The 20,132-nt window shown below is 48.5% G+C and overlaps 1 protein-coding gene across 1 annotated transcript; it reads right to left on the bottom strand.

Annotated features, from left to right (window-relative positions):
• Positions 1-861: 861 nt before the first annotated feature.
• On the bottom strand, positions 862-6,090 carry LOC139828331 (ral guanine nucleotide dissociation stimulator-like 1). The gene is made up of 11 exons (XM_071810598.1): positions 6,070-6,090; positions 5,812-6,027; positions 5,479-5,582; positions 5,187-5,328; positions 4,770-4,856; positions 4,532-4,564; positions 3,411-3,532; positions 3,098-3,176; positions 2,066-2,209; positions 1,167-1,281; positions 862-980 (listed from the first exon to the last, which is right to left on the bottom strand). The coding sequence occupies exons 1-11, from the start codon at positions 6,088-6,090 to the stop codon at positions 862-864; spliced, it is 1,182 nt and encodes a 393-aa protein (XP_071666699.1).
• Positions 6,091-20,132: the final 14,042 nt, after the last annotated feature.

The following is a 20,132-nucleotide window of genomic DNA, read 5'->3' as shown; positions in this document are numbered from 1 at the left end:
TGGAAAAAAGTTTATCTATTTATTTTATATGCATATATATATATGTGAAATAAAGCTCAAACACTATATACAGAAGAAACATTAAAATACATTAACTCCAGACAAAAATGGGTTGAAAAAAGTTGATATACTTATCATATAAATATTAAATATTACACAAAGATCAAATATTATATGAAGATTTAATAATAAAATATATCAACTCCAGAAAATAATTATTGGGGAAGGTCTATGTACATATTAAATAAATATTAAATATTAGTACATTAAATGCACATATTAAATAAATAGTAAATATTAGTACATTAAATAAAATTTTAAATAAATATTAAATATTAGTATATTTAAAAAAATAAATATTTGTACATTAAATATAATTTTAGAATACTAGTAAATATTAGTACATTAAATAAAAATATTAATTAACGCTCAAATATTATATACAGCTAAAACATTTAAATATATTAACTCCAAGGAGAAATTAGTGGAAAAAAGTTTACGTACTTACTCTATGAATATTAAATATTATACAAAGCTAAAATATTCTATAAAGCTAAGCTATTTAAATATAGTAACTCCAAGCAGAAATCAGTAGAAAAAAGATTATATAATATTGAATGTTTCTATAGAAGTATGGAAAGATTAAATATGATAAAAACATCAAGTCTTAAAATACATTAACTGCAGACAGAAACTGGAAAAAAGTTAATATACTTGTTATATAAAGATTAAATATTATACAAAGCTCAAACATTATCTACAGGTCACATATTAAAATATATCAACTCCAGACTAAACCTGGGGGGAAAAAAGTTTACATACTCATAATATACACAGTAAATCTTATACAGAGCTCAGCCATTACAATCCATGAAGTGCGGGCTCCTCCTGTGCTGCAGCTTTTCTTCTCAGGACGAAGTCGAAGTTGGCCTGGGTGTTCATGGCGTAGAACACGTTCGCCTTGGGTGGGATGGCCAGCTCTGCAAGAGAGGGAGCAGAGCGAGCGTTAACGGGCGCCCCACTCAGCGTTAGGGGTTTGTTCTCACCGGCAGCTGGGACAACGTGGCGATGGCGTTTCTGACGTCGCTTCGCGTGTTACTCTTGCCGGCAAAATGCAGCAGAGCTCTTCAAGCAGCAGCAGCAGCAGCAGAGTTCTGCTTCCCCACCTTTGTCCGCGGAGATGATCTGGACCAGCTCGTAATCCTCAGCCGAGCCAGACTGCAGGTTGTGCTTCTCCATGGCTCGCTGGATGACAGCAGGAGCCTTCTCTTGGTTACTCAGCTGCAAAGAGAGGGTTGCAATGAGGGCTTCTGCTTTATTCACTCTATAATGATTTAATAATTAGCAAAGGCCTGTCCTTCTGCAGACTGCTTGGTCCTGGAACGATTTCGAAGAACTGAAAAATTACAGTGGCTTAGTAACTAAGTCGTAGATTCTGCCAGACACTAAAACACGCTCTTTGTGACACCTGGTGGTGGAGTTAGTTCAAGACAACAGGCACTGCTCTAGAAATGCAGCAGGAAATCACAGCCTCTGCTCTCCTGAGCAACCACTCGCAGAGGTGAGACCTTGTTCTCAGCAGCCATCGAATCCGCAGCAAGAGCTGCCCCAGCTGCTCTTTGCAGACATCCATTCATCCACAGTCTACCCTGCTAAACACTTTCTGTGATGTCCTGCAAAGATTCTGGGCCTTGGAGCTGGGTTTGCTGGGGAAGGGGCACCTTGTGTCACAGCTCACACACCCCAGTGCTGAGCTGGACACACAACAGCCGGCGCTGGCAGAAGAGCAGGGGCAGCAAAGCCGGCACTTGCTCAGAGTGCTTCCCTTGGCTTTGTTGATCAAATACAAGCTTCAATTTCAAGGCCAGAAACCTTGAGAGATGCTCTTTGCAAACCTCTCATTCATCCCCTGCTCCACATGTTTTGATTTGTAACATCTGTCATGTCCCCTATCAAGGAGGTTTGATCAGGGAATAGGTGTTTCCAAAACTAAAAGCACCATTCAAGTCACCTGGGGTGAAAACACCACCCACAGTCACAGCGCTTTGCTGTTCCCACCACTCACCAGGATGCTCCTGTAGATGTTGCCGCTTCTGTCCTCTTCTACGCTGGTGCGGATGATGCAGCTGTCTCCGCTCTGCTGGTTGTAGAGGGGCAGGACTGGCGGCACTTCTTTTGATGGAATGGGAGTCACGGAGCCGGGGCACTTCTTGGAGCACTTGTCACCAGATGGCAGCAAGGGGGGAGATGAGATCAAACACATTCATTACCATTTAATTTCAAAGATCCAAAAGCTAAAGATGACACTCTTCAGCACAACAGCCTTAACGAGGGCTTAGGCAACCCAGTTAAGGCAGTTTAGGTCAAGAGAGCAGAGTCTGCAGGACAAAGCTCCCTGGGAACGGAACCCAGCCCAGACAAGGCTTGGTCTGGGCAGTTCCTGGCAGGTCAAAGCACAGGGCTGGCGAGCTCTGACCTCACCTGCTTCTCACTCGCTCAGCTGCTCTGCCTGCCCCAGAATTAGGCTGGGCTGATGCACATGAGCCCTCCCCCCAAAATCGCCTTTCCCAGAGCTCAGGTCCCTCCATTCCACTGCCAGCAACGCTCCAGTCAAGACCCACAGGCTTGGGCAAGCGCCTGGGGCCTCCGGCAGCGTCAGCAGCCTCGCACAGGCTGTTTGTGCTGAACACAGGGCCCGGGCCCTACCTTGTGCTGAGGCTCCTCAGCAGTGGCGGTGGGAGGGACGATGGTGACGGTGCTGTCCCCAGAGCTCCCACCTGGAGCAGGTTTGGGCTGCGCGTTGACGGGGGTGCTGTGGGCGCTCACCCCCAAGCCCAGGAACGGCCTAGGGGGGAAAAGAAAGCACAACAGAGCTGGGCTGAGCAAAGCTGTCACTTGCTTCAACAATCTGACCTGCTGTTGTGTTTTCCTATCGCGAGTGGCCTATTGCTTGTGTGTGTTTATCAAATTAGACTCTGTCCTTATTTGCACCGCAGTGCTCTGGATCCCCAGCCAGGTTTGTCAGCTGGTGTTTGATTTATTCCAGTTCATATTCAGGCACCAAACCCCCTCCCCGTTGTACTCACAGGCTGAATCTCTTCACCACGCTCTTCTGAGCTCTGCCCGATGCGGTGCTCTTGTCAGCTGCTCCTTCGATTTCACGTGAAAGACGGAAACTGCAGAACGGGCAATACCATTAGTGAAATATCTCAGAGTGGCCGTATTTGAGAAGCCCTGGGTCACTCCCACGTCCCAGAGGGTTCATCCCCACAAGGAGGAGCGCAGCTCTGTGCGTGTGTATTTCCACTCTCCGGGAGCAGCTCCTGGCAGCGCAGAGCTCAAGGCTGAGAGAACCTGAACCTGCCTGCGGGGGAAGAAAAGCTGCTTCGCCAGCCGGGCTGAGACCCTACCTCTCCTCATCACTTAAATGCCGCTGCCTCCTAAACCACTGCACGAATTTCTCATCTTGTGCCATGCAATAGCTGTTACATGAGGACTGCAACAGCTTAATCTGTGTGATTACTTCAAACTCCTAAGAAAACAAATAATAAAATAGGAATTCTAATTAGAAAAATAAAGCCAGTCTCGTTAATACACTAAACACACGCAGCAACAGATCCAGGACAAACTGAGTTGGACCCGCGGGTCGGTTTCAGTTGAAGAAGTGACTATTTCGAGAACCACTGTTTCAAACGCTGCAACTCTGCAGCTCACCCTTCCCGTCACCCCTGCGTGGCCAGAGCGGCGCCGAGAGAGGAATCCCGCTCTGTACGTAGGTGGTTCTCAGGCACTAAGCAAGGGAAAGAACGAGAGGTGCCTGTGATGACAGCAGAGCCTGATCCTCCCCGGCTCTGTGCACTCACACTTGGCCCAGGGGAACACAAAACGCTGCCCCCAACGTGTGACTGGAACGCGCTGCTCTTCCCTCACTCCGCTTGCACACACACTTGCCCAAAATAATTCTGTCCGAGATCTGGCGCGACTGCCCTCGGACAGAGGAAACCCCGGCACCTTCGCTCCTACTGATCCATGACCAACAAGGCTCAGGCTGGAAGGCAACGCTCAGCCTTGATTTCTCGGTCCCAGGTACCCGCTTTGCTCTCTGCACCTTTTACCCACAACTATTTACTGCAGCACAAGGAAGATGGTCACAGACTGTATCTTGTGGCCAGCAAAGGTCTCATGCCAGCAGGTCTGATTCGCTCCCAGCACACAGAACACGCTCGTGTAACGTGTTCCCGTGAACACCAAACGGGGGGAACGTGCCCCAGACGTAAATCCCGTGGCAGCGAGTGCCCTGCAGCTCCTCTTCCCCTGCTGCCCCCATCTAAAAGGAATTTCTCTTCCCGCGCTGCCCCTCACAGCCCGGCAGAGGTTCACAGCGTGCTGGGGACTGTTCCTTCCTCACCCTCTGAGTAACGTGAGCGCCTGTTGGATACGCCCGAGCAAAGACAACAGGCCTCGCCAAGAGAACGCTCTAGCAGAGAGCGTCAGGCACTAACGATCACAGAACAGTCACCGTTCCACTTACCCTTCGCCGCTTCTCAAAATTGATCAGGCCGCCCTGTTGGAAGGACAGAGAAGGGATCAGAGGAGAAGAGCACAGGCTCAGCTGGACTTAATCACAAACAGGATGAAGTAGCGACACCAAGGGACAGGCCACACCTGCCCTGACCAAAGGCTACTACAAAAACCCATTTCCAGCTCTAGGATAAACCACAGCGCTCGTGTACCTAAGTCTATTTGTTAAATATATTGCCCCAAATTACCTCGAGATAGTCCTGAAGGGCTGTGTCCAGCATGACGAGGTCTGTTAGGAAGGTACCCAGGTAAGGTACCGTGCCTTGTGTGACTCCCTGCAAACGGTCAGAGCAATGGTGGGTTAACTGACTGAGAAGTAATAATAATAATAATACTAATTAGAATTCTCCTGTGGAAGCAAACAAAATACAACTCGTCTGCTTCACCAAACAGCACTCTTGTAAATGATGCTTTCACGACATCACCCTTGGTATCTCAGCCAGCAGTTCATGTCTGCACAGAGCGGTATATAAGCCAAAGCGCTCATTCGTAACTCCTCTGTGTCAAATCTCGCTGTGCGGCACCTCTCGCCCCAGCAGAAAAGCCGGGATTTACAGACCCGTCTTCCCCAAAGCACCACATACGGGAGCTCATTGGTTAGGAACAGGGCTGAACTCGGCTTTGGGTGAGATCATAAGCTGGCAACTCAAGCTAATTCCCACCTTCATCAGCAGCTCCCTGCTCATCGCAAAGTTGTCAGAGTCGGAGAAGATTTCTGAAAGCTCCTCGAACATCAGCATTGTGTCCCTGTACAGGAAAAGATCAAATCATTTAAGTTGTTTGTAAGCACTCTGAATCAGATCAGGGTACTATTTTTTTCTCAACAATCGTTAACAGTTGGGCACAGAAAAGATAAAAGCACCAAAACACATCCAGTGACACACTGCACAGCCTTACTTTGGAACGCAGGCCCAGGTCTTCTTCAGGCGATAAACCGAGGTGGACTGCAAGGCGGAAACGATGGCCTTCAGAGATGAAAAGTTGTTCAGGACCCTACATTGCTGTGAAAGGAGCGGTTAGAAACACAGGAGCGTTAAACGTCAGCATCACCAATAGTCAGAGCTCTTCTGTCTGCCCCGTGTCCTGCTTGCTGCACATTCTCCCTGCTAAGCGGGCAGCTCTACAAATACTGAGCATCAAAAATATCACTGACCAACAACCCCCCTGTCCCCTCCCAGCTTCACGGCACCCGCACAAGGAACGTGAAACAGTCGTGAATAAACGCTTTACACGTGCGATACGGATCCACTTCTCCAAGATCTTCGCTCGCTGCTGTGTCTTTAGTTCTTTGCTCTCCAGGATGGTGCTGAGCACGCAGTTGGTGACGGCGTTGAACTGCGAGATGGTGGCTCTGATGCTCTGTGCCAGCTGTTTGTTCTCCTTCTTGTCCCTTCGGGACCAGATGCAGCCCAGGCAGTGGTGGGGCACAACGTTCTGGAAGAGTGTCTAGAGGGAAACAGAGGTGTCCAACTCAGCCTGGATCGCTACTGCCCACAGCAAGAAATGCATGGTTACAGTACAAACTGCATCTGAATCTAATATGGTATTAAAAGGGAAATATTGATTTTCTCTCCAGTTTAAAATATACACTTTGATATAACTCTTTAGGCCTGACGCCCTAAAAGAACTGTCAGATAAACTGTCCTAGCAAAATAACAGACACCTTTCTATCACTTACTTTACCAAGGGGAAAGATTTCCATATAATGATATTTTTGAAGGAGATTGATACAAATAAGCCAAATTGGAGCATTACAGTTACAAATACTTATACATCTCCAGGTGAGTTGGCCTAAGATACAGTCAAAATACGCTATATCTGAGGGGTCAAATATTAAACTTTGCAAAAGAGGCCACACAGCCTACATTCACACTGTAAAAAAAAAGACAAACACCTTCAGAAGAACTGAAGGAAAAGCCCAATCAATGAAGCAAGTTTGGATAACCAAGTTAAGTTAAAAACCAAACAGACAAACAAACAATGAGAAGCCCAGGACTATTTCCCCGAGCATTTCAAGTAATACGTATGATCTACGCACCGCGTCCATGTATGTCAGCTGTTCTGCCACCGGGTGTTCTTGGAACAATGAGAATTCTTCTGGGCCGCTGATCTCCAGTTCCTCTTCCTCATCCGGGTTGCAGGGAGAAAGGCTGTGGAACGCGTCTGGCCAGCGGGGAAAACACGAGTCAGTGAATTTATACAGAAAACAAGTAATCAAAGCAGATATTTGGAAAATCACTACATAGAAGAGCAGAACATGCAAAGGGACCTGCCTGGGGTAACGGCCTCACTGTGCTGCATATTTTAGGGAGAAAGAGAAGGACCCAAAGATTAAATGGCCAAAGAGAAGGTAGAAGAAAAAGAAACAGGGAGAACTGAGCTGCTCAGGGTCTCTTACCTGAGAAGTGCCTTAACCCATTCACTAACCATTCTTTGGGAAGAAAAAACCTACCAACCCCCCCCCAACAACTCCTTATTAACACTGCAGAACTTTGATAATCTACTTGTCAGCATTTATGCATTCTATAGTCTGAAAAACAGGTGAACTGCAAAGAGACAAGACTGCAATTATACCCCCAAAATATTACACTGAATATGCTCTTATGTCCACGTTTCAAGGGAAGAGGAGGAGAAGGGAGCAAGACCAGTTGGAAAGTTAAAACATGCTTTGCTAGTACTACTGATGAGGAGAGAAAGTAATGCAAAATATACAAAACCAATCGTGGCTGCAGCAGCTGCAGGACAGGCCCCCGGATGCCCTGGGCTGGACTCGGCAGTAAACCAGAGCTGGATTCAGGGCTGCAGGGCCTGGAACCAGGCCTAGGATGGCAGGCAGGCTCCTCTTCAGATGCCAGCCATGGACGAGGACAGCGAGACCCTGGTGATCTCCCAGTTCCAGATGCTGCACAACGTGGAAAACCTACCGAGCTGGTCACTTTGGGTCCCCTGTTCTGGCCGCCCCTCCCGGCAAGTCCGCCCCTCTCACGGGATGTGCAGAATTGATCAGCAGCCTTGGCTGCCGCAGCACTAAGTCTAAACCTGGGCCTTTTCTGCACACCAGTCCTACCGTTATGTGCTCCAGAGCCAACGGGGACTGAAAAACACGCAGCCAATGTGAGAATAATGCATGTAGAAGAACTTAGTCCCCCTACTAAGGCTAGAAGTTGATTCCAGTTCTCATTCACATACCACGTGAGCCCTTACGAATTTTCGGCTCACGGCACAGGAAGCTTTGTGCCCTGGATAAGGGGACATGTCAGGCTTGACGCTGGGAGAACACAGAGACAGCAGAGAAAGGTACTTTACCATCATTCTCCCGTTCTTCTTTCCGGAACTCCTCCAGGAGGTTCTGCGCCTTCTTCTCCAGGTCAGAGCCAGGCATGTTCTTCTTCAGATAACTCAGCACCTTCTGCAGACACACGTAGTCGGGTGGCTCTCGGAAATCGTCGGCACACTGGTCAAGCCAGGTTTGTAAAATCGATGCCATCGCACTGTGAGCAAATTCAGAGAGAACACATGGGTTGTATGCAGCAGGTATTGATGCAATCGCATGGATCTGTACCTAATATAACAACAGGAACACTGAGACATTCATCCCCCACGTGAAGGCAGTACGGACACTTCTGTGAGCACAGAATTTAATTTGTTCTTTTTATGCAAGAAATGTTATTAATACTTCATAGGAAACTAAAGGCTGCTTCTTCAATTACACCTTGATAAACCAGCGCAGTCATTCAAAATCATTAAAGATTTTCTCTGCGTTGTATTATTGGATGTTATGAGACAGCTGATACCCGGCCTTTACACAAGCCCCTTGAAGCAAACAGGGCTGTGAATTGTCACAGGAAACAACAGCTCTGCTGCCCACTTCCCGCTCCAGCACCGAACCCTGACTGGGGCTCGCTGGGTGCTGCAAAACCAAACTTACGTCCTGAGCACTGTGCTGGATCCGGGGGAATTCTGGTTTCCATGTTCTTCAGAGCCCGAGATCTCCAGGTTTCCGTATCTGAAAAAATGAGATGGCTGTTTAGAGGAACCTCTACTGAGCAACCCAAAGCGCGTAATCCATATACAACTGGCATAAACATATAGATATTGGCATATTCATATACGATTGGCATGAAGACAAGGGCTTCATGCTGGACAATTCCACCGTGGCTGGGGAGCTGTGGCAGAGATGAAGGGTTTGCACATATCCCCCGTGCACTGGTCTTTTATTAAGGGACAAGTTGTATTGGTTTTCTTGTGTCGGTCCCAGTTTGGCTCCTTAGCGGTCAGACCACGCACGCTTTCCCCACCTGGTGCTTAAGCTTTAATCAGATTTGGGATGTGGGCAGCGTGCATTCACACATGGTGTGTTTATGCTGAAATCCTGAACTTTGCAGGATTCTTTTCTGTCAACATCCCCCTGTCGTGTATAATAAATGACGGCTCAGTTTCCATTCTGTCCCGGCTCTCACCTGTCCAGGAGCAGCTCCAGGACTGTGCTGGTGGAAGCAAAGGCCCTGTACGTGGAGAGGAAGATGTTGATGTATGTGAAGTCATTATCGGCAAAGGCCGTCGGAAGCGTCTCCACCAGCTTTTCCAAAGTTCCAGCTTTCAGGGCCCTGCTTTTGCACGTCTCGTCCGGGCTGACAGTGTGTTCTGCAGGTAACTGGTCCCCTTCAGCCTACAAAGTGGAAACAAAGACAAAGCACAAAACTCAGACAGAAGCCAGAGCCCCGACACAGCCTGCACAATGAAACGCAGATTCCATTCCACCTTTTCACAGGAATAGTCCATCTCTAGTTACTAAACAATGTTGTCCGTTTGGGCTCTCCAAACACCAAATGCTGTATCAAATACTGGAGGACAATAAAGACATTTCTTATTTAAACAGGCAAGTGTTGCCAGTGCTTAGGCTGTAATCTCATGGTTGGCTTTGAAACTGACCATTCTCTCAGAACAGGGCCAACCATTCAAAAAGCCCGGATGCTTTCTTAGCATCCAGAAGTTGAAGAAAGGTTTATTAGACTTCTTGTAGCATGAAAGATCTAAGTTCCTTCACCTACTGGTACCTCGAGAAGAAGCTACTAAGCAAGATTTCAAGCTTCTCAGTACTTAAAGGAATTGGTAATAAAGCCCAACTCACTCAAAATGAACAAAAACTGTTGTATTCCTTTCAACATGGGTTCTATGAAATTTGCAGTTAGAGCTGCATTTCTCTCAGACACATCCAATACCAGCCAACGCTTTTCAGCTGAAAAGCCTCCAAATCACTCTACAAATGCAGCATCACTAAAAACTCTTCCCATCAGCTGGGAAATGTACCACAGGTCAAAAATACTTTCTAATATTTCTCCTGGTAAAAACAGGAGGCAGAGATGGGAAATCTGCCGCTCAAAGTCTCTATACTACCAACCTGGACACTACACCAAAGCAAGTTCTTATATTATTGCCTTGGATCCTGAAGAAAATGTAGAAACATCGCAACATAACACAAAAGTTCTACCCACCTCCTGACCCTCTGGCTCAAACTGCCACAGCTGCACTGATTGCAATGAAGTGAGGACACTTTAATCAGCTGGGGGCTTGGCCACCATGCCAGCTTTACTTACCCCGAGCCATCTTGCTCCTTCGCTGTCAGTCTGCTGGATCTGCGCTCTTCTCAGGCTGTCGCAGTCAACAGCTCCTTCTTCTGTGTCTTCAGCTCCATCCTCAGTTGTGCTCTGCTAGGAAAAGGGCCAAGAGAAACAAGTCAGAGAGAAAGGAACATGGTCCCTGCACAAGCGCAGGCTGCAGACACCAGCATGCCAGCACCAGGATCTCACAACACCTCAACAACGCTCACTTCAGTTGCCACTTTTTAGCTGCCTTTAGTTACCTGGGGCTTTTTGGGCTTTTAACTGAAAGCACAGAGGAGCTGAGTGCACAACTTACTGCACAAGCCAATGAAAGAGGTAAGAATTAAACCAGAGAGCCCAGATCTCCTGAACCCCAGCACTAACAGCTGCTGTATTAACATGCTGATACACGCTGAGGAGCAAAGCACTAGAGAACTGAAAATAGACGTAACAATTGACTTTAGAAATAGATATACTGGTCCCCCTGCAACCACATAATGTTTGTTCTTCATATATAACACTTGAATAATTAAAGTTTCAGGGCTATACTGAGTACCACAGCCTTAAGCACAGCAACAACTCAATTAGAAAGGATCTGAGTGCAGTGCAACCAAATCCTGGTTTGGGGAAGTCGGGGTTTGGGTTTTTTTGGGGGGTTGCTTTTCTGTTTGTTTTTACCTCTTTTATCTCTAAAATAGCCCTATGTCATATAGAACTGTCTGTGCACCAGTGACTTGCCTCTTGAACGCTCTGTGGAACCTCCACATCTTCCCCAGGTTGGTTCCTCACATTTTCTTCCAGGCTTTCTGAAGTCTCCACGTCTTCTTCAGTTGGCTCGCTTGGAGTCTCCTCTGTGCACTCTGCAGTCTCGGTGTCTTCCTCTGTTGCCTTGCTTAGACTGTTCTCAATGCGCTCTGGAGCTTCTGCATCTTCCTCTGTTATCTTGCTGAGAGTGTTCTCGATGCGCTCAGGAGTCTTCGCATCTTCTTCTCTTATCTTGCTTGTAGTCTCGTCAATGTGGTCTGGAGTCTCTGCATCTTCCTCTCTTGTCTTCCTTACTGTCTGCTCAAAGATCTCTGGACTCTCATCAACGCGCTCTGGAGTCTTCTCAATGTGCACTGGAGTCTCCACTTCTTCCTTGGTTGGCTTGGTCAGGATCTCCTCAAGGCTGTGCAGAGACTCCACATCTTCCTCATGTCTCTTCCGCCTGGGTGTCCTCCTCTTCGGTCTGCTCCAACATCTCCAAAGAGACAGGTTCCGAAAGGGGAAGTTCCGAGCCTGTTAGAAAACAACGGAAAAACAGTTTTGAATCACAGATAGCAACACATTTACTTTTAACGTCCTTGCAAAAGTTCCAGGACAAGATCACATGAACCCTGAACTTTAGGCACTATTACAATGCAAAAAACAGACTGTACAACAGAATCATAGAATCATTTTGGTTGGAAGAGACCATTGAGTGAACTGTTAAGCCACCCCTGGCACCGCCCCATGTCCCTCAGAACCTCATCTATGTGCCTTTTAAACCCCTCCAGGGATGGTGACTCCACCACTGCCCTGGGCAGCCTGTTCCAATGTTTAATAACCCTTTCTCAGAATTACAGAATCACAGAAAGTTAGGGACTGGAAGGGACCTGGAAAGCTCATCCAGGTCAATCCCCCCACCGGAGCAGGAACGCCCAGCTGAGGTTCCACAGGAAGGTGTCCAGGCGGGTTTGAATGTCTGCAGAGAAGGAGACTCCACAACCTCCCTGGGCAGCCTGGGCCAGGCTCTGCCACCCTCACCATGAAGAAGTTCCTTGAAATTTAAGTGGAATCTTTTGTGTTCCAGTTTGCACCCATTACCCCTTGTCCTGTCACTGGTTGTCACTGAGAAGAGCCTGGCTTCATCCTCCTGACACTCACCCTTTAGATATCTGTAAATATTAATGTGGTCACCCCTCAGTCTTCTCCAAGCTCCAGAGCCCCAGCTCCCTCAGCCTTTCCTCACACGGGAGATGCTCCACTCCCTTTAGCATCTTGGTGGCTGCGCTGGACTCTCTCCAGCAGTTCCCTGTCCTTCTGGAACTGAGGGGCCACAACTGGACACAATATTCCAGGTGTGGTCTCCCCAGGGCAGAGCAGAGGGGCAGGAGAATCTCTCTGACCTACTGACTACCCCCTTCTAACCCACCCCAGGTACCATTGGCCTTCCTGGCCACAAGGGCCCAGTGCTGGCTCATGGTCACCCTGCTGTCCCCAGGACCCCCAGGTCCCTTTCCCCTACACTGCTCTCCAACAGCTCATTCCCCAGCTTACACTGGAACCTGGGGTTGTTCCTACCCAGATGCAAGACTCTACACCTTCCCTTGTTATATTTCATTAAATTTTTCCCTGCCCAGCTCTCCAGCCTGTCCAGGTCTCTGGATGGCAGCACAGCCTCTGGTGTATCAGCCACTCCTCCCAGCTTGGTGTCAACAGCAAACTTGCTGATAGGACACTCTAGTCCCTCATCCAAATCATTGATGAATATATTGAATAATACCGGCCCCAGCACTGACCCCTGAGGCACTGCATGAGATCCAGGCCTCCAACTGGACTCTGCCCCATTGACCACGACTCTCTGGCTTCTTCCCCTCAGCCACTTCGCAGTCACCTCACTGCCCGGTCACCCAGACCGCACTCCCTCCCGTTTCTGGGAGGAAATGTTCCCAATAGCCAACCTGAGCCTCCCCCGCCCAACTGGAGGCCGTTTCCTCCCGACCCGTCACTTGTGCAGTCACCAACTCATTCTCTCGCCACACGGAGCTGCCCCCCCACCCCCGGCCCCGTGTCCCCCGCGGCCCCGGGGGAGGGCGGGCGGCGGGGCCCGGCTCGCTCATACCCGTCCGCAGCAGGGCCCGCAGCTGATCCCGCACATGGCGCTGTGTCCGCGTCCGCAGGCAGGGCTGCTGCCGCCTCCGCCAGCCCCGCACTCCCGCTCTCTCTCGCACCGACCGCTCGCCCCGACGCCAACGGCGGCGACGGCTCCGCGAGCACCACGGCGACCGGACGCGGCCTCGCGGCGGCACGTGCCGCCCGCAGCCGGCCAATCGCAGCTCGCCGCCGCTCCGCGCGCGCCCCCTTGCCCCGCCCTCAGCCCGCCCGCAGTCCGAGCCCTTGCTCAGCCGGACAAAGCGCCGGGAGCGGGACAGACGGACCGAGCTGGGAGCGTGGGCATCGAACTGTGCGTGGAACACAACTTGTGCTGCGGCAGAGCCCGGGGCGAGCGCAAAACTGCAAAGTCCAAGCATAACCGCGGAAGGAAAAAGGAAGTTCTTGTCATTTACAGTGATGTTTTCACTTTGCCATTCAATAGATTCGCTATTCTACTAAAGGTTTTAAAGAATAGGCAACTGAAATCAAGAACGTGTTCTTCCTGCGCAAGGGGGTTCCTTCCCCAGAAATGTGAATTGTGGTTAAACACACTGGCTCATTTCTCAGTGTTTCTGCTCTTTTTTTCCCTCTTTCTATGGTCAGAGCAATTACACAGCTGAGTGAAAAAATGAGGCTGCTTCGTAGTGAAATAAATAACTTACGCTTTTTCTATGGATAAACAACGTTTAATCCAATTCCTTCATTGTATTCCTTAAACACGTGTTCATTAGAGCACAAGCAAAACAGCGCTGGGTGCGCGGGGGATTCGCTCCGCCCAACACTCACACCTTTTAACAATAAGAAGTGTGCTTAAAGACAGTAAGGTGTTACATATTCATAATGACCCCAGGAACGCCCATACATATTCATTACCTTTCACGATTCTTATTAAAATGAGTCTCAGATAACCCTTTCCACAGTCTCCTCTTGACCCTCCCCTGCTGCGCCTGCGCAGTCACTTGGTGGTTTTGAGGAGGGGTCGTTGGGGGTCTTTGGATGAAGGATGAACATCGTTCAGCTTCGTCACAGTGAACGTTTTACCTTTGGCTCACTGCAATGAATTGCCTGGAACCCAAGCTGCCAAGTCGACCGAAACCAGACTGGCGCCCCCTTTTTGCTGTAAATCTTGGCTCTCTTGTCTGCTCAAGGTTGCAGTTGGTGCTGCAAAACTTCTTATCTCGGCATTCGATGAGGTTCTGTTTTTTTCTTAATACAACTGCTTACATACAGCTCTAAACTAGATATTCATTCTGTGGCTTAAAGTGTTGGTTCGCTAGTAGGCTCTTATTATGTAGTTATATAGTTGACCTTTAAAATGTTAGTTCCCTCTATCAATATAACTTCATGAACAAGTTTCATAACTTTTTACACAGAACTTAACCACCTTTTCCTTTTCCAGGTTCAGAGCCCGTGCCTCCTTTGGTTATATCTGTAAACATTAAACATCTTGGCACGAATCACCACCTCTTTTCTCACAATTCCCCCTTTTTCTTTCTATCCTATTGATTCGTGCTTTGGCTGCAAAGTTAGCCAGCACCTGCCTAGGGGTGGCTACATCCAGGTTGGTGTTATCTTTCAAAATCATTAACTCATACCCCGTTCTTTTTGTTGCCATTTCAGGATCCATAGGCGTCCCTGAGATTTGCATGCCTTGGACTACTGAATGTATTAACTGAATAAAGCAGGGGATCATGCACGGCACAAACAGTTTCGAGACCAATATCCATTAGGTGGATCTGGCCACCAAGTGGGAGGAATAGAGGTACTTGACGAATTTGCCCTCAACACTAACTGACAAGGGGTTCGTCCAACATATTCAGTCATTTGAGATCCGCCACATATCCAGCACGAGGTGACATTTAATTTGCAGTATCACAGTATCACAGTATGTTTGGGATTGGAAGGGACCTCGAAAGATCATCCAGTCCAATCCCCCTGCTGGAGCAGGAACGCCTAGGAGAGGTCGCACAGGAACATGTCCAGGCGGCTTTGAATGTCTCCAGGGAAGGAGACTCCACAACCTCCCTGGGCAGCCTGTTCCAGTGCCCTGTCACCCTCACTGAGAAGAAGTTTTTCTCAAATTTAAGTGGAACCTCTTGTGTTCCAGCTTGATCCCAATACCCCTTGTCCTATCATTGTTTGCCACTGAGAAGAGCCTGGCTCCATCCTCATGGCACTCACCCTTTACATATTTATAAGCATTAATAAGGTCACCCCTCAGTCTCCTCTTCTCCAAACTAAAGAGCCCCAGCTCCCTCAGCCTTTCTTCATAAGGGAGATGCTCCACTCCCTTAATCATCTTTGTTGCCCTACGCTGGACCCTCTCCAGCAGTTCCCTGTCCTTCTTGAACTGAGGGGCCCAGAACTGGACACAATATTCCAGATGGGGTCTCACCAGGGCGGAGTAGAGGGGCAGGAGGACCTCTCTCGATCTACTGACCACCCCCCTTGCAATACACCCGAGAATGCCATTGGCCTTCCTGGCCACAAGGGCCCAGTGCTGGCTCATGGTCATCCTGTTGTCCACCAGGACCCCCAGGTCCCTTTCCCCTACACTGCTCTCTAATCTGTAATTTCCCAACCTATACTGGAACCTGGGGTTGTTCCTGCCCAGGTGCAGGACTCTACACTTGCCCTTGTTAAATTTCATCAGGTTATTCCCCGCCCAACTCTCCAGCCTGTCCAGGTCTCTGATGGCAGCACAGCCTCTGGCGTGTCAGCCACTCCTCCCAGCTTGGTGTCACCAGCAAACTTGCTGATAGTACACTCAATTCCCTCGTCCAAACCGTTAACGAATATATTGAATAATATTGGCCCCAGTACTGACCCCTGAGGCACTGCACTAGATCCAGGCCTCCAACTGGACTCCGCACCATTGACCACCACTCTCTGGCTTCTCTCTTTAAGCCAGTTTGCAACCCACCTCACTACTCTATTGTCTAGACCACACCTCCTCAATTTAGCTGTGAGGATGCTGTGAGGGACTGTGTCAAAGGCTTTACTGAAGTCAAGGTAGACCACATCCACCGCTCTGCCATCATCCATCCACCTTGTTACATTCTCATAAAAGGCTATGAGGTTGGTCAAGCATGACTTACCCTTGGTAAAGCCATGCTGACTGCCCCTAATGACCCTCTTATCCCTGATGTGCCTTGAGATGACACCAAGGATAGGCTGTTCCATTACTTTCCCAGGGACAGAGGTGAGGCTGACCGGTCTATAATTACCCGGGTCCTCCTTCTTGCCCTTTTTGGAGACTGCAGTGACATTTGCTTTCCTCCAATCCTCGGGCACCTCTCCCGTTTCCCAAGACTTGGCAAAGATGATGGAGAGCGGTCCAGCAATGACTTCAGCCAGCTCCCTCAGCACCCGCGGGTGCATCCCATCTGGACCCATGGATTTATGGATGTCCACACTATTTAACTGCTCCCTAACCCAGTCCTCATCGACTAAAGCAAACTCCTCCATTGACCTGGCTTCATCCGGGGTCTCAGGGGTACAGGGTTCCCCAGGACAGCCTCCAGCGGAGTAGACAGAGACAAAGAAGGCATTCAGTAATTCTGCCTTCTCTGTGTATTCTGCCACCAGGGCACCCACCCCATTCATCAGTGGGCCTACGTTGCCTCTGGTATTAGTTTTATCTGCTATGTATTTGAAAAAGTTCTTCTTGCTGTCCTTGACCCCTCTCGCCAGCTGTAATTCTAAGGAGGCCTTGGCTATCCTAGCTGCCTTCCTACACCCTCTAACAGCAGCCTTATGTTCCTCCCAACTGGCCAGCCCCTGCTTCCATGACCTGTAAACTCTCCTCTTCTGCTTGAGCGTACCCAACAGATCCCTATTCAACCACACAGGCCTCCTGGCTCCCTTCCTCGACTTCCTACGTGTGGGGATGCTCTGATCCTGAGCGTGGAAGAAGCAACCTCTGAATGCAATCCAGCTCTCTTGGGCCCCTTTTCCTTCAAGCAGTCTTGCCCATGGGATTTCCCCCAGCAATTGCTTGAAAAGGCCGAAGTCAGCCCTGCTGAGGTCCAGGGTTGCAATTCTACTTGCTATTCTGTTCCTGCCACACGAGATGCTGAACTCCACCATCTCGTGGTCACTGCAACCCAGGCAGCCCTCGACCTTTACTGCTTCGACCAGAACCTCCTTGTTAGTGAGGATGAGATCCAGCAGTGCACCTCTCCTGGTCGGCTCCTCCACCATCTGCATGAGGAAGTTGTCATCAATGCGCTGGAGGAACCTCCTGGACTGTGGCTGGCTGGCTGAATGGTCCTTCCAGCAAACATCAGGGAAGTTAAAATCACCCACAACAACCAGGGCCTGTGACTGTGAGGCCACTCTCAGCTGCGCATAGAAGGCCTCATCAACTTCCTCAGCCTGATCTGGTGGCCTGTAATAGACACCTACAACCGTATCACCCCTGCCAGCCTGCCCCTTGATCCTGACCCATACACTCTCGACTCGTTCCTCATCCGCTCCTGGGCAGAATTTAGTACATTGCAGTTGTTCTCTCACATAGAGAGCAGCTCCACCACCACGCCTGGCTGGCCTGTCTTTCCTGAAAAGGGCGTAGCCATCCATGACCACATTCCAGTCATGTGAACTGTCCCACCACGTTTCTGTAATTGCCACCAGATCATGATCTCCCGACCGAACACAGGATTCTAACTCCTCCTGCTTATTCCCCACGCTGCACGCATTGGTGTACAGGCATTTCAGGGAGCGGGCTATCTTTTCCATAAGATCTATAAACAGGTTTTTCCCTACTCTTGGTAATTGTAATCCTTTGTCTTTTTGCCTTAATTCTTCATATCAATCACTGCTGTTCTGTACCAATTTCTGTTGCTCTTGCTTTCCTTTTAATTCCTGAGTGGCACTCTTAACTAACTCCTCCTTCTACTGATCTTGCACTGCCCCTCCGTCTGAATAGCCCCACTCACCAGCTTGTGTAAAACGGGTATTCTGTTCTCCCCTAGGGCAGGAGACACAGCCTACAGCCAGTCCACCTTTCCCTAGCTTAGTTGCTACCCATAATTCCTGCCCTTGGATTTCAGACTTCTCCAATTTTGTTCTATCATAACATCCAGAATTAGTATGAGCGTGATAATGTAGAACATATTGGGTTAGTCTCCCTATTCTCACACGCTCGTAGCACTTGGTACAGGGATTGGCCAGGCTAAGTTGGGAACAATAAGTCACCACTGCTAGCAAGAGGATCAGGTCCAGGGTTCTGCACCCCCTGCCTCTCTGGCCGACCAGGCTGCAGCCGCAGCCGAGTTCGTCATCTTCTCGGCAGCAAGGGCCACGTCCCCACCTTTCCTATTTTTGCCGTTAGCGTGGCGACTTTTTATCGTTTCCCAGCTCTTGGCCTTCACTTCCCAGGAACAACAGGAGCAACACGGAATGTGGTTTCTCTTTCTGCACTCTGTTCTCCTCATCACTGGTGGGCTCTAAATTCCCATTCACCCCTTCAGTAAATACCTCCCACCATTCTCCGCTATTCTTTTTCTGTTCCTCCAGTGGCGACCGGAATCCTCAACCGAGCCCTGGTTTCCTTATCTTCTGTTCTTAGACATTTCTTACACAATCCTGTCGGTAAGTTCCCTTTGTGGATATGCTTATACCACAGTCCATTTACAACCTAAACATCAAATATAAAATGAGAATTACACATAAAACTCGGTTCAACACATTTAACTACTAAACCATTCTCATTTTCATTTATACTGGGCATTCAGATCCATAACACTAATAGTAGTTACATCACCAATCCCGTGTCAATTTCAATTTCAGTTCCCCTGGTTCTTGAGTTACTTTCCAGGTTCTTTCTTCCATCAGAGCTCCTCTAACTCGAGAGACGCGTGTCCATCCTTTCTCTGCCCTCCCAACAGCTGTTTCTGTAGTTAACAAAACAAGAAAAGGTCCCTCCCATGATGGGGTTGGAGTTTCTTCTTTTCAGGTTTTAATTAGTGTTGCCCCCATATCTATCAAGAATTCTACTTGTTTTGTTCTTTTGGGTTTCTTCTTCCCAATGCGGTGAGCACCACCCAGGCTGCTCACCCAGAAGGACTAAAACTGCTTCCCAGTGCAACCCCAAACACCCTTCACTTCAGCAGGTGACCACACTTGTGCTTTCAGCTCCTGGGCTGGTGTTGTCCGGGCTTTCCCTGCTCAGCACTGACTGTGTTTTGGAAAGGCAGGAGCCAGTGCAAACCCTTCTCCGCTGTTCTGCTCTTTTTCTGCTATTTTTCCCCTTTCCTGTGAAGCTCGGCTGCTCCATGAGTTATTGTGTTCTCCTGTGAGTGTGGGGTTTGTCCTCTGCTGTGGAGCACGAGAGCGAAGCCCCCGGAGCCCCGGCTGGTGCAGACCCCGCAGTGAGGGTGACAGACCCGGAGCCAGGAGCAGTTTCCCCAGGGTGAGGAGCAAGTGGAGCTGCTCACACCAAGGTCACAGGCAGGGTTGGTGCGCATCACCGGTTCTAAGGCTGTCACCAGAACCTGACAACCTGACAACAGTGTGCTGTCTCCCTGGGTAGTTTAAGTACAACCAGAGCGCAAGAGGCGGCTTAAATTCGGGGTCGTCTTTTTGCCAGGAGCAGAAAATGCCGTGATGGAGACAGTGGGGAAAAGGTGGAAACTCTCAGACCGCGGTGCAGTCTCAGAGAGGAAAAGAGATGAACGAGACACTGATGAGCGGGAAAAGTTGACATATTTATTATAGAAACATTAAAGGTTCTATAGAGATTGAATGTTACATAAAGATCAAATATTTAAATACATTAGCTCCAGACACAAATTAGTGTTAAAAAGTTCATCTATTTATTATAGAAACATTATACAAAGCTCAAACATTATATAAAGATCAAACATTAAAATACACTAACTCCAGACAAGAATTGGTGGGAAAACGTTTGCATATTTATTATGTAAGTATTAAATATTAAATAAAGATTAAATAGAATACAAAATCAAACATTAAAATATATTAACTCCAGACACAAATTAGTTGTCAAAAAATAATCTATTTATTATAGAAACATTCAATATTATATAA

Source organism: Patagioenas fasciata, chromosome 6 (genome assembly GCF_037038585.1).
Source record: "Patagioenas fasciata isolate bPatFas1 chromosome 6, bPatFas1.hap1, whole genome shotgun sequence".
Lineage (NCBI taxonomy): Eukaryota > Metazoa > Chordata > Aves > Columbiformes > Columbidae > Patagioenas > Patagioenas fasciata.
The sequence above is the reverse complement of the archived record's forward strand: the minus strand, read 5'-3'. Positions and strand labels throughout refer to the sequence as shown.

Bases quoted from the DNA above. Each gene is read 5' to 3' on its own strand.
- LOC139828331 (XM_071810598.1), bottom strand. From the start codon at position 6,090: ATGCATTTCTTGCTGTGGGCA. The intron at 3,177-3,410 runs GTAGGGTCTCAG...CCCGTTCTGCAG, and splicing joins CATTTAAGTGATGAGGAGAG to TTTCCGTCTTTCACGTGAAA. The intron at 2,210-3,097 runs AGATTCAGCCTG...AAGTGCTCCAAG, and splicing joins CTCAGAAGAGCGTGGTGAAG to AAGTGCCCCGGCTCCGTGAC.